The sequence below is a fragment of the Syngnathoides biaculeatus genome, chromosome 10 (genome assembly GCF_019802595.1).
Source record: "Syngnathoides biaculeatus isolate LvHL_M chromosome 10, ASM1980259v1, whole genome shotgun sequence".
In the NCBI taxonomy this organism is placed as follows: domain Eukaryota; kingdom Metazoa; phylum Chordata; class Actinopteri; order Syngnathiformes; family Syngnathidae; genus Syngnathoides; species Syngnathoides biaculeatus.
The window spans coordinates 27,195,124-27,208,938 of NC_084649.1; the positions used below are offsets into that span (position 1 = coordinate 27,195,124).

Here is a 13,815-nt window from a genome sequence, read left to right on the forward strand (position 1 = left end):
CTGCGTTCTTGAAACATGGAGACAACAATTAGAGCAGGAAAACAATTCCGTCATTCCCGAACTATTAGAAGCCTCACCGAGTACATTTGTAAAGGAAATACCGTTTGGTACATACGTACGCCGCACCTGGGTAAAAGCCGCAAGTGCCCACATTGAAACACGAGATATTTACAAAGAAAGCGCTTACGCTAGCACCGGACTGCCGCTAACACTAACAGGGACGGTTAAAAAAAAAAAAAAAAGAAAAAACAAACACCAAAAAAAACTTACCGGTAAATATCACTGAGACCCAGAAACATGCTAGCACAGCGCTAACACTAGTGCAGCGCTAATAGGGCCGTTAGAAAAAAAAAAAAGGCACAAATTAGTTGCATAACCCGCAGGGTTGAAAGCGTGTGGAAAAAAGTCGCGGCTTGTAGGCCGGAAATTATGGTAAATAAAACGGAAAGAACTCAGCAAGGTCGAAAATTTCTGCCTCAAAACTCTGGCAACCCCCCCCCCACAAAAAAAAAAAAACCAAAAAAAAAACCAATGTTTCCCTCAGCAGATTGCTGATGGACACAGTGTTGGGTCAGTGATAAACTTTGCTAAAAATGGCAGAAGAGCATCTGTAAATAATTTTTTAAATATTGTTAGATGTGCAATGTACATATAACATGGTTTATGAGTAATGTGAATAATAGCATTTTTTTTATAAAATGGTCAAAATCGCAAGTTCTGTTTTAAATACTGTACACTAAATTTATATCCTTATACACACATATTCTACAGTATACGCTTTGTACCAAACTATTCAGTTGCAGGTTCGAAATCTGGCCCTCATGAATGACAATAAAAATCATTTTAATAGTTTAAGGGAAAACAAATGTAATTTGTACAAATGATTTCAATGGATAAATAATCAATAGGAGAATCGCTTCTAAACATTTAAGCCCTAACCCCATACGACAATACCCACAGGGCATATATTCTTGATCCACTGCGAAAACTGACTCATACTATTGCAGCCTTTTGAGTCAATTGTGAAACTTTTCATTGTGTGTTCAGGTGGAGCAGCACAATCTCCACTGAATTGAAGCCCAAGTTTGTGAAAGGACGCAAGCGCCACACAGGAACGCGCAAGTGCACCCGTCGAAAGTAAAGCGTCACCACTCACGTGGATCCTCCCGTCCAGCTGGGCGGGGCCGTCCTCGGCCAGTCTCAGGATGTACAGGCCCATGTTGTACTCGGTGCCCCCTCGCAGGCTAAAGCCGAAGCCTCGGGGGCTCCTGTCCAGCTCCACGGTCACGCAGCCCTACGCGGCGCAAATCACAATGTGGCAACGCTCATATGCAGATAAACCCCCCCCCCAATCCCCCATCCCCCCAAATGATCCTTTTCAAAATCCTTGCCATGCCTTGTCTTGTACATTCATATTTTAGCCTACAAGTGTGTTTTCAACAACGTTGGAAGTATTCTGGATCTAAATAGATCATCGACGAGATCTTTGTAAAAACAGAGCGATTCAAACCAATTACATCCGTCACTCACATTTGAAAGATGTACGGGTGTGGTCGGTCATGCCCGCAGGTATAAAGTTACGGGTGTGTGTTCCGTTTGTAATTGTGAGTGTACCCCTTTAAGAGCGGAGGGGGGGCGGTGTCAGGTAAACTAGGAAGTAGAAGGTGTCGGGCTGTGGTTCAGTGCGCTGGATCGGTTTTCGTGTGCGACAAGTGCGCAGTGGCGCAGCTTACAGGGTACATTGGTCAAGACAACACAAAATAGCCGACATCTTTCAATATCTTATGTATTTCTACTCGTAACAAATTTTACGCGCGTGATTTTTCATTCTCGACTGCGCAGATTTGCGAGCGCAATGGCATATGCGCCCGTCAGATCACAGTAATTGAATTACATCATCCATTTGATACTAGTCAAGACGATAGTACAGACAGCATTTGCCAAATACTGCATAGTCAGTTCCATGACACAGTTTTAAAAAAAATACATGTATCAAAACATCCAGGATTGGCCAATCAGAAAAGAGGAATTGTTTTCATTGCCAATTTTGCTCTTTTGACCAGGTGGGCTCAGTCGCAGAAAATTGGGAGACTGGAAGACCGGAGCCAAATTTTAATCAAAGCGTTGGACGCGGACGACGGGGGGACGGGGGGACGGGACCCCGCCGGCGATTTTCCCGAAAGGTCTCGAAGAAGAGAAATGGCCGTCACCTGGTTGGGTCCGGTCACGCACAGAACCCCGGGCTGCTCCACTGGGATGTTTTTGTGTTGGGACCAGGAGACGCCATCTCGTTTGTCTTCCAGGTCCAGGTTGTAGCTGTGGCAAACGCACTTTGTCAGTTGGACCCGTGAGTGCACGCAGGCAAAACACTCCAAGATCCGTTTCGCAAAACAAACCCAACGCTCCAGGCTCAGCGTGGACGTTTTTCCCACATTTACATTTTGTAATCGCAGCCAAGATTCAGCAGAATTTTGCTTGAAAAGGGGGTGGAAATTCTTCTACCATGATGTGTAATATTATATATATATATGTGTGTATAATAAACACATGATGGCATTGGACCGTTTAGATTGTTTTGCACTGGGCAGCACAGATGAATGTAATGAGAAACAAGTAAATAAATGCAATTATAAGCACAAAACATTTTTCTTGCATGACAAGTCCGAAGCAGTTTACACAGAAAAAAAAAAAAAAAAAACAAAATCATGCCGTGGAGGAATAAGTAGAAAATTGATATTCTGTGGACCAGAGGCTGTTTTTTGTTTGTTTTTCTAAGATCAAGTTTACGCATCATGACAATAATGCATATTGAATATATGTGCGCCATTAAAAAAAATGAAGTACTGAATAGTTCATGTCTTTGGAAAGATTTTTCATATACAAGTCACCGCAAAAGCAGTTAATATCTTTGTACTTTTGTCATCTTTAACATCTCCTCCCACTGGCTTATCATCCATCCATCCATCAATTTTCTTAGCTGCTTATCCTCACAAGAGTCGCAGGAGTGCCGGAGCCTATCCCAGCTGTCAACAGGCAGGAGGCGGGGTACACCCAGGACAGGTCGCCAGCCAATCGCAGGGCACACGGAGACAGACAACAGTCGCACTCCCAATCACACCGACGGGGAAATTTTTAATGCTTCCAATTAATGTTGCATGTTTTGGGGATGTTGGGGGGAAACCGGAGTGCCCACCCGGAGGAGAACGTGCAAACTCCACACAGGCGGGTCCGGGATCGAACCCGGGACCTCAGAACTGTGAGGCCATCGTTGTAAAAAGGTAAAGGCAAAACCGGAATCGGAAATTCATATTTTGCGCCGAATTCCCTTACCGTTCGTCCTGTAGCGCCGAGCGCTGCCCGACGGCTCGGTGCTGAAGAGCCGGACTCTGCCGAGCGGAACTGGCGCCGGACGGTGGACCCTTGTACTCTAAAATATTGGAGATCCCAACATTTCGCCTGTTATTTATTTGGATTTCTTCAACCCTTTTGCACTTCTCCACCAAGAGCTACGTCCATATTTCACGCGGGTGCTAAAATATTGATCGCAACTTCTCGCATGCTTCGAGTCCCTCGCTTCGGCGCAAAGTTGACCCCCCCCCCCCCCCAACCCCGAAGACTGATTTGGACGTATGGAAACCCACCGTCCTCGGGCACCACGGTGAGCGTGACCACGTTGCCGGCCTCCTTGATGAGCTGAACGATGTCGTTGTGCGACAGCTCCAGGATGGAGCGACCGTTGACGGCCGAGATGCGGTCGCCGACGTGCAGCAGGCCGCAGCGGTCCGTCGGGCTGCCTTCGATGATGCGGCCGATCTTGTGCGGGATGACTGAAACGGGGGCGAGGGGGGAACAAGTCAGACCAGACAGAAAAAAATATATCATCTTTTATGTTCATTTATGGTGCTTGCAAGATATTTTGAATTAAAAATGCCCAGGATGCCCCCTTTTCAAGCTACTCTAGTTGTTTTTCGAGTCGTTAATATCCGAGATATGCAAATTGAGAGCGGTCGACAAGAACCTCCGTGCGGGGGCCTGCTCTTGGATGTGAGGATGACAAATCCGAATCCCTCGGTGTCCTTGCGGTGCAACGTGATGTCGAAGGACTCGTGGTCCAGGGCGCTGGGCACGGGCATCCGAGGCAGCTTGGGGGAGCCGTTCGCCAGCGTCGGAGCCATTTCCTGAGCCGCCGCCGCCGCTTCCTCCTCGGTGGCGTCTGGGGTGGATTTAATGACAGCAAGTCAATTAATAGTGTCGTCGTGGTTGTTTGCTTGGACGACAACGCCGTTTCATTAACAGGGGAACCGCAAAACCGAGGCAGACTCGGTGGAATAAGTCGCTTAGTTCCTTGCACCGGAACCGTGGGGCGCCCACAACATTGTCCGAATCTACTATCAAACAAAATAGAATTGACTATTTGAAGAAATACACTACGACGTCGGATCTCGTCCACAATCCGTTCCAGAAGGCGGTTGGAGAAGTGATTTGTTCGAAAACCGAATCGATGTTTCCCATTACAAATGAATGGAAAAAGAAATAATGCGTTCCGAGCCTAAATTTTTTTTTAACCTATTCCTGATAATAAACTGCAACGTGGAAATATGTGTATATATATATATATAAACTTTTTTTTTTAATAACAAAAGTGCAGATGTCAAGATTGACTGTGGGATCGATTGATCGGCGCCGGTACCTCTGTAGATGACTTTCCTGCGCACGGTCAGCATGACTTGACCGTTGCGGGCGGCGTTGGTCATGAGGTCCAGCACTTGCTTGTGCGAGCGGCCTTTCACCATCACGCCGTCGATGCCGATGAGTTCATCTCCGGCCCGCAGGCGGCCGTCTTTCTCCGCGGCGCCGTTGGGCACGATGGCCCCGATGTAGACCTGCGGGAACACGTTCTAGCGAGGGGTTAGTACCGTTCAACCCGGCGGTCTCACTAGGACGACGTCATGACACGCAGTATCAAGAGTCAAAATGGGTTTTTTGGGGCTGTTTTCAGTTGCTCGTGTGGAACATAGACTAAACGTACGCTATTCCCAGAGACAGGGAGCGGATTGAGGCGTAATGCTTATTTTGGGCCACTTTTCTTCCTATCGGCACATTTGCGGAGAACCTTTGACTTGCGGTCTCCGGACTCGATTGCTCTACGGAGCCGTGAAACGTCCGGCGAAAAAGGAGCGAGTACGAGAATAGCGTTTAGCCTGGCTAGCTTGAGGCCAGTGTCCAATCCTTCCATCCGCCCATTTTCCAAGCTGCTTATCCACACAAGGATTGTCCATCCCAGCGGACTCCAACCTGAATTGGTCGCCGGTCAGTCACAGGAAGGACACAGTCAGGTTAACTAATCTCTTAGCTGTGGCGCTAGCAGGTGTGAACAAGTTTCAACTAAAATTACTTGAATGACCGGAATTGGAACGGAACTACAAAAGGTTCCGATCGTTTTTTTATCGTGCACTGTGACGTTCCGTAAACTGCACTCACTGGCTGCTGTGGACCTTCTCCGCCCAGAACACGGAAGCCAAAGCCCGTCTCGATGTCCCTCTTGAGGAACACATCAATGTCTTTGGTGTGGGGCTCTGAGGATTTCCCAAAAAAAACAAAAAACAAAAAAAAAAAAACGTTCTGTCAAACGCTGCCATTTTTTGCAACATGCGCGTTTCCCGGTCGCGATTGTGCCAACGGGGCGTACGTCTGCTCTCCAGCAGGGCTTTGGATTTCAGGTACATCTCGGCGGCCTCTCGCTTGGGGGAGTCGGCGCCCCCGCCAGCGCGCAGGGTACTCGAGTCGGAGTGGCAAGGCAGCGCGTGGGGAGCCGGATCGCCGGCGGCATCCAGCGTCTCCGTGCTGGCCGTCATTTCCTGCCTCTGTGCGGGCGACACGGGTGCAAAAGTTATCCGTCCATTTTGTTTACTTTTTACCGTTGATTGCGACGTTTAGTCCACCAAAAATGGACGCATGCTCAGTTCAAATCAATTCAACTCTAGGAGTTCAAACCAGACATCACGCGAAAAGGAAAAAAGTGCAATTTGCTTTTTCTTTGGCTTTTATTAGACATCAATTGGTCCGTGTGTACCGTGACTAGACTTTTGAAAGTAGCCACTAGGGGACAGCATCGCTCTGCAAACGCTTTCTTGTTGCCTCTCCATTGTCCGCTCTTCAAAGTGGGAGCAGTTTGACTTTATTTTACTCGTATTGCGTTGCGGTTAACTTTTCTTCCATCCGAACCCAAGTTTTAAAAAAAAAAAAGTGTCTCAAAACGCTGTTTTGACGCTCACAAAGAGGATTGTGGACACCAATGATTTCACTTGACTTCCTTTCCGGTGGCATTTAAAGAATAAAAACCACTTTGGAGGTTTTGCTGTGTCGATAAAGGCACCCGAACCTCTTTTGAGGAAGGACAAAGGCCAGTTTTCCCTTTTTCTGCAATTGTTCAAAGATGTTCTAAGATTAACGTTTCCCTCGAGATTGAACTTCATCCTCTTCACCCTGAAAGGAGCATCTTCTTGTTTTCCAAAATTTGCGTCTTACTAATAACGGCTGCCGATCCCAAAGCGGGGGGGGGGCTCATCCGCGCTTCATGAGCACGCCAATCCCCTGACAATGGCCGCTAAGATCCGCCCCCCAAAACTGAGACAGGAAGCAATTAAGACTTTGCAGGGCAAAACAAAAGGAGGCGCTCATAACCATAATCAACGTTCACATTTCCATCATTTAATTTGGCGCCACGGAGGCTTAGCGGGTGAAGCGGGGGGACGACAATGGGCTTGGAAATTAAACCTAGTGCTGATTACATAAAGGACACTCTCCCCCCACCCCCCCCACCCCCGCCGAAAAAAAAAAAAAAAAAGAGCTTCCACTCACAGGCTTGAGACTCTTCACAGGCGACGTTTGACCTACGAGGAGAGAAACAGAAACCCGGTCAGACGCGCATTTCCACCAGATGGCACTGCGCACCCACCCGAGCGCAAACGAAAACCAAACGTCGGGCTCGGCCCCCGTCGACGTCGCATGCACGTGCGTGTCTGATTCGAGATGGGGCGCTGGTGCACACAGACAACACTGCCGTCCGAGCGCGACCGCTAACGAGACGGATGATTATTCACTGACCGATAATAGCCCCCCCCCCCCGCCCCCCGTCCTCCAACAGGCCCTATTCTCGGTGCTTGTATGCCCCCCCCCCCCCCCCCCCGCTCTATCTCGAGCAACTCACTGCATCAAGTCGATTAACAAACGGTCCTCGGGAGCCTCGGGGGACCCCGCGGTGCTGGACTAACACTTGGCGTGATGAGGGGTTAATGGAGCCTGCTGGAAAGTGGTGGACTGAGTGCTAGTTGGTGGGGGTGACGGATGGGAACGGCGGGGGGGGGGGGGATTATATCAGATTTGGTTGTTGCTGTGCTGTAATTGGAGCTCGAAGAGGAAAGATGCTGGAAAGACGACACTATTAGGGAGAGCGCCCTGGCTTTACGACATATACGGTACGTGGGGGGGGGGGGTGGGGGGCGACGAGACCTTTCACCTAACAGGGAAACTCATTTCTGTACGGGTTGGACGCTGAAATGAAATTCTGTAGGAATGACACTAATTGGATTACTTTCCCGCGGAACGCGAGTCTTGAAGCTGCGACGTTTCAATCGGTAACAAAGAGGACGCGGCAATTCTCGGACATTTGCGTCAGTCTGCAGTTTGCGTGCGAATTCCCTCGCGCGCGTGTCGGTAGCCACGAACGGGGATCCTTTCGCTGGGTGTGGGACCGCTCACTTTTTCCACCAAATATCTCACGTACGAGCAAAAAAAAAAAAAAAAAAAAATTCTCATTGGATAATTCACGGAGTCAGTCCAGTTGTATAATCGCGTTGACCGTCCTTGTCCTGTCCTGTCCTGTCCTGTCCTGTCCTGTCCTACCTTCACAGGGCTGCTGCAGTCTGATGCAACATCCATATTTAATGTTTGAAACGATTTGAGGATCTCACCACTCGAGAAATGCAATTCTGTTCGACTCTGATCCTCAACAAAACTTCGACTAAAATACGCCGAAAAGGCACAGGAAGCTCAAAAAGTCGACTGTGACGCACGTCAACCGAATCCGGCGTAAAGGGGATGCGGAGTCGACATTTTGCTCGATCTTTCAGCCCCAACAGGACACAAACACACAAAATAAAGTAACAAACGAGGAAAAAGGAATGTTTTGTCTTTCTTTCGACGACTACTTTTCGAGTACTTCGATTCCCGAGAAAATTTGGGCTCCCGTGGAAAGTTGTGAATTTGGTGGAATTTTTACATGTTGTGTCCCGACAAGCTGAATATTTTCAAATTGGAAGGAAATATGTAAATGATGGTTTATTTGGGGGAATTTTGTCACAAATTTTGGGGCAAATTTGGGAACGCAAGAAAAGCGCCGCCCGGACGTGTCGTCAATGAGGCCAAAAGTTGCAAGCTGAAGACTTTGTATTGGCTGCAACGAAGATGTGAACTGAACAGGAAGTGGTCACCGGTCAGTCGCAGGCAACGTATCGACGCCGTCACGGGGTGGGAACTGAACCCACACCGCCAGTGTACCATCTGCGACTTGTATTCTGGTGTCTATGTTTAACACAACGTATCTAGGTTAGGATCACCACCGGAGGACGAGAACTCGGTCACAAACCGGGGACGGGTGAGTACTGCAGAACCGCCCAAGGGACTTCCCCTTTCTCACGGTTGAGGCGTGTCTTTTTCGAGACTCCTCCAACGCACCCACAAGTCCTTTGCCTGATGATCCAAGCCAATGCGGCGGGAAAGGGGGAGAGGGGAGGGACGGAGTTCTTCCAACGATGCGGAGAATCCCCCCCCCAGGGCCGCACAAAGAGGACTCCTCCTTTTTCCCCGCTCCGGCTCTCGGATCGGAGCCCGTCCCCGCGCTTATGTAATTCACTGCGAGTTGTAACGCCGCATTACGCCTTGTCGGAAATACGACGGGGGTGGGCGGCGGGATTCGGCGGGATTGCGCCGTGCGGACTGACTGCTGCTGCTGCTGCTTTTATTGACATCCTTTTGACAAAATTAGCAAGATGGACTCCTACACCAATGAGATGGTGGCCTCGGTTTAGACGACAAGAGTTCTGTTCCTACGACTTGCGCGCGAGTCAGAATGCGGCGGAGGAGTTGATCATAATTCACAGTTAAGTAAAAAAAAAAAAAAATCTAGGTTCTTCTTCATAAATATGACAAATGAAAAAGAGTAAGTACAGCTCATCACGTGAAGATGGGTTCTTAAGCCGTGACACAAATGAGTTCATTGCAAGCCGTTTGGGGGGGGGGGGGGGGGGCGTCCAAAACTTAAGACTCGAGACCTGGAGGTCTTTCAGAGATGAAAGTGGACTTTCCTGAAAATACAAATGGTGCCAAGCCCTGCTATTGCCCCAAGACCCCCCCCCCCCAGAACATTTTTTTTTAAAAATGGATGGCTGTGGTGCATTCTGGCGATAACTGTGAACAAATTGAAAGTAAAACTTTTAAATCCTGACCCCCCCCAAAAAATTGGGCAGAAGTTCCCCAAGGGCCAAGCCCAATTTTTTTGCCCCCCCCCCCCCCATCCACCTATCACTGCACAAAATCACATTTGTTATTAAAATATGGCGTTTTATCTCAAGACAAATGAATTAAGTCAGTAAAATTGTCCTTTTCCCCACATTATGCATATTATCGTGTAGATACAGAATAGACACGAAAATATATCCTAGAATTTCCACACCGTACAGCAAAACGTGAAAGAAATTGATTTGTAGTAATGACTATTAACGTTGAAGTCTCAAACTTGCTACTCGATCAGATCGCTCACTATCTGAGATATACATCTGGTAATACTAATCGTATAATGAGTTGCCGTCAATATTTTGAGATATATATATCTGATTTTAACTGAGTTACCAGGTTTGTCGACCTTTAAGCACAAAACGCTATTCAAACGCTCGATCGACATTGAATGATTAATCTGCCTTCTGTGCATCCTTTGAGGCTTCCGTTGTCGCCGAAATTCCGAAATCTCCGAGATACGGCGAGGTCATGATAATGCGAGGGGCGGGGGGGGGGGCGTTACCGTTACTCGTGTTCGCGCATCAACATGTCTACGCTCGTGAAAGCAAAACAACAAACTCAAACGCGTTTGTTCGTTCAATGCTGTCAACTCATATCCGGATTCATTTGAAGCAATCCCCCCCCCCCAATTTTCATGAAAAATTTTGATGAAAATCCGAAGGACTTTCATCACTGTTCTTTGAAACGGTCTAGCCGTAGCGCAGATTTTCACCCGGCGTCGGCGGTCTGGAACGCATCCATCCACGACAAACGGGCTTTATGCGGCGCACGAGCAGGATCTGAAAGTTTGGCCCTACCTCCACGCAGCACAAGCACTTGGACTTCACTCCCCACAGGGAAGTCTTTGAGGATGTCCACCACTTGGGCGTGGCTCAGCGTCTGCACATTCTGCCCGTTGACCTCCTTGATGACGTCCCCCTTGTGGAGGCCGCGGCACCACTGCGCGTCCAGGATCATCTTCACCTTCTGGCCCAGCGGGCAGTCGGCGATGGCGAAGCCGAAGCCGCCGGGCCCCTTGATCAGCGGCACGCTCGCCAACTCGGGTCGCAGCGCGCCGGCGGACGGCTCGCCCTGCCTGCCGTCGGGCAAGGCGGCGACGACCGGCCGGCCGCTGGAGTCGGTGGTGACGTAGTGGAGCTCCTGGGAGGAGCCGTGCAGGACGTCGCCCTTGACCAAAAGCGGCTGCCCGTTGATGAGCGGCACGGCCGTCACCACCTCGCCGCCGTGCAGCGCTTGAGCGGGGCGGTTGCCCGGCGGGAGGGGCGGCGGCAGGGGGTCGTCGCCGTCCAGGTCCACGTCCGGGGGGAGCGGGTAGCCCCGGCAGAGGACCATGTCCGCGTACTGGTTGACGGGAATGGACTGGAACATCTGCACCACCTCCGGATGGGTCTTCCCCAGAACGCGCAAGCCGTTAATCTCCACGATCACGTCACCTGCGAGGCAAGAAGAGCGAAATCGAATCAAGCCGCGTTCCTGTCTTACCGTCACCAGGATCGGGCCTCGGAAGCATCTCGATCTTGTTCGCTGGCGTGACGTCAGCTCAGCACGCTCAACGAGGTCCAGGTCAGGAGAGCAACTCTTCCACCACGTTGGGCAAATGTTTTTAACCGGGCCCCCGCTGGCTGACCACCTTAAAAGAGGGCGGAGAACGGCAATCCGCAAAGGACCGCACACAAGACAGAGGCTGGCTTGGAATTTGACGTCCAACTGCTGGAAATGTGCGGCTCCTGACGTCTGTTTCGTCTTTCCTTGCCCAGATTGTGGAGAGAAATAGTTTGAAGCCGGGAAAAACTTCAAAGCTTTCCCGTAACGCTGGAGCATCTCACAACATATGAAGGTTATTATTCAAAATGAATCCCCCCCGTTCAAATGCCAAGGTGAATCGTTTTAGTAGGTTTTTTTTTCTCACCATTGAGACCAATAAGTTGTTCAACTCAATTGATTATTAGAGGTATTAACCCATTCGTGCATTTCATTCAGCGAAAAGTCTCCGAACGGGGCACAATCCAGGAAAGAAGGCTTCTTTTTCGTTTTAACGCGGAAAACAAAGACGGACCCTCTCACGGGCAGCCAGACGGGAATCTTATCAGTCGTGTGAAGTGGCACATACTCGAGATATGTTTAGGAATTCATTCTTATTCTAAAACCACACGCATTAATAATACCGATGGATGAGCATTTGACCGACCTTTCGCCCTTTCTTCTCTTTGTGTACTTGAGGCAGCCGTGTTGGGTCAGGTGGGAAAGGCAAATAACTCCGTGCGAACTTTGACCCACGAGTTATCCTCTCCTGATACCAAATTATGGCTCCAGATCAAAACACTTCATTATTTTTCATATACTGAAGGATTTAGTGCGTGAAAATCACAATGTCCTAAAAATCGTGGGAATCGCGGGTTAAAGTAAAAGTTTGCACAAGTGTGCACACCCTGCTATAACTGGGATATGGCTACGTTCAGGATTCAAAATGAAACTCGTGTTAAGCTGGAGTCTGCACAGATCTGCCACTATCTAAAATGTCTCTGATTCACCACGAGCAGGATTTCAGCTGTTCTAGCAGGCTTTTCCTGACATACGTCTTGTTCCAAAAAAACGTGTGTAGAATTTATATTCAACGTTTATATCCTTGATAATATCTACCCATTAAAATAAAGGTCAGTTGGAATTCAGGTGAAGACGAGGCCTCTTGGGGTTTGGGTTAGCGACCCGGAACAGGATTCTTACGCCAGTTCAGTACTGTTGAAACACCTCCCCAGAGTCTTTCAGGCAAACGACACCCTGTGACCCAGAAAGTTCAATCCGTGGTTGAAACGGGATTCGTTTCTTTCCGTCCCGCGGCGCTTGTGGTCACTCACCGGAGGCCATTTTGTCGTCGTGGGCGGCGGGACCGTCGCTGAAGACGTTTTTCACTTGCAGGAACTCGTCGGTGCGGTCGCCCCCGATGATGGTGAAGCCGAAGCCCTGCGAGCTTTTCTTCAGCGCCGTGCGGTACATGTCGCCTTTCAGCTGGTTGGGGTCGGCGGTGAAGCCCGCAACGCCGCTCTTGCCTGCGGACGCAAGTCGGGAGGCTTCACTTCCTGTAGGGTTCTCGGACTTTATTTGGCCTGAATCCTCCCCGCGTCCAAGATTGTTTAATCATATTTACACCATATGGAATTGTCCACACTTTCATTGCACACTTTAATATTCACAATTATTGTCTGCTTAATCTGTTTGTTTTTTGGGCAGACGCAAGTGAGTGCACGTCACCAATAATTGGTATCCTGACTTTTGTGGATCATGATTTCATACTCCACTTCAATTAAGTACTTTGTGCTGCTCCTTATGGTGTAAGCAAAACGGCCACCAGGGGGCAGTAGCAAACAGATGCGACCCCCAAAAAAAAAAATCCACAACTTTTCACTTTGCAGATTTTAAAAATTCAGGAATAAGCGGTGATGAATCAAGTGTTTTCAGGGTTGTTTTCCTTATCAGGGGGAAAAATATAAGACGTTGAAAAAAGTAATTTTTTAAAAAAATCTTTCAACTTTTAAAAAAAGTGTGTGTGTGGGGCAGGAATCAGCAGGTGAGCGAATCTGCCAGTGCCAAGTCACGAATATGTGAGGCTCCACTGCATACCGATAATGGTGAAGATAGTAAAGTTGATCTTTTTCTAAAAATAATAACCTGACTTGTATCTCCAAAAACGTGAGCCGGGTCACTCGTAAGTGGAGGCGGTTGACACGGGTATTTGGATGATGCGAAGTTTGCACTCACTCGGTATTCATCTGCGTGTCTATTTTGATTTTGCAAAGCTGTATTTCTTTTTTTTTTTTCCATACACTTGGAAGAGATGTGATTCCAACATGAAGAAATCCAATTCCATCACGAATTCTTCCCATTTACGCTTGCCAACAAAGCATATCCGAAGTTTGCGACTTGAACACACACACACACACCACCACGGAAACCACAGGGTGGAAATCCAGCATTTATCCTAGTCCAAATGGATTCATTGGCGATCGGGAAACGGTCGTGGCTGAGATTGGTACGGGATCAGCCAGGGACGCGACCCGAACTCTCATCGGGGATACGCCGCAGTTTCCCCTTTGACCCCGACTGGGATTGAAGAATAGAAATCCATTGACTTGTTATCCTCGGAGGTAAACAAGTCGAGTCAACCGTCGCTATCAAAAGCCCCAAATTGGCTGAATTCTAGGCTATATTTGCACACGGACGTATACGCCCCCCCCACCACCA

General features: G+C 48.8%; 1 protein-coding gene across 5 annotated transcripts in view; it reads right to left on the minus strand.

The window, feature by feature from the left end:
- Positions 1 to 13,815, minus strand: part of LOC133508084 (membrane-associated guanylate kinase, WW and PDZ domain-containing protein 3-like) — a 118,077-nt gene that overhangs the window by 6,360 nt on the left and 97,902 nt on the right. For all 5 annotated transcript variants that reach the window (XR_009796974.1, XM_061833805.1, XM_061833806.1 and 2 more), the window contains 11 exons: positions 12,432 to 12,623; positions 10,374 to 11,009; positions 6,862 to 6,893; positions 5,690 to 5,864; positions 5,482 to 5,576; positions 4,691 to 4,898; positions 4,019 to 4,213; positions 3,642 to 3,827; positions 3,331 to 3,427; positions 2,211 to 2,316; positions 1,157 to 1,294 (listed from right to left, as the gene is read on the minus strand). Coding sequence is in view for 4 of the 5 variants with exons in the window: in XM_061833805.1 (XP_061689789.1) it covers positions 1,157 to 1,294; positions 2,211 to 2,316; positions 3,331 to 3,427; positions 3,642 to 3,827; positions 4,019 to 4,213; positions 4,691 to 4,898; positions 5,482 to 5,576; positions 5,690 to 5,864; positions 6,862 to 6,893; positions 10,374 to 11,009; positions 12,432 to 12,623 (2,060 nt within the window). In the remaining variant the exon portion in view is untranslated. The remainder of the gene's footprint in view (positions 1 to 1,156; positions 1,295 to 2,210; positions 2,317 to 3,330; positions 3,428 to 3,641; positions 3,828 to 4,018; positions 4,214 to 4,690; positions 4,899 to 5,481; positions 5,577 to 5,689; positions 5,865 to 6,861; positions 6,894 to 10,373; positions 11,010 to 12,431; positions 12,624 to 13,815) is intronic.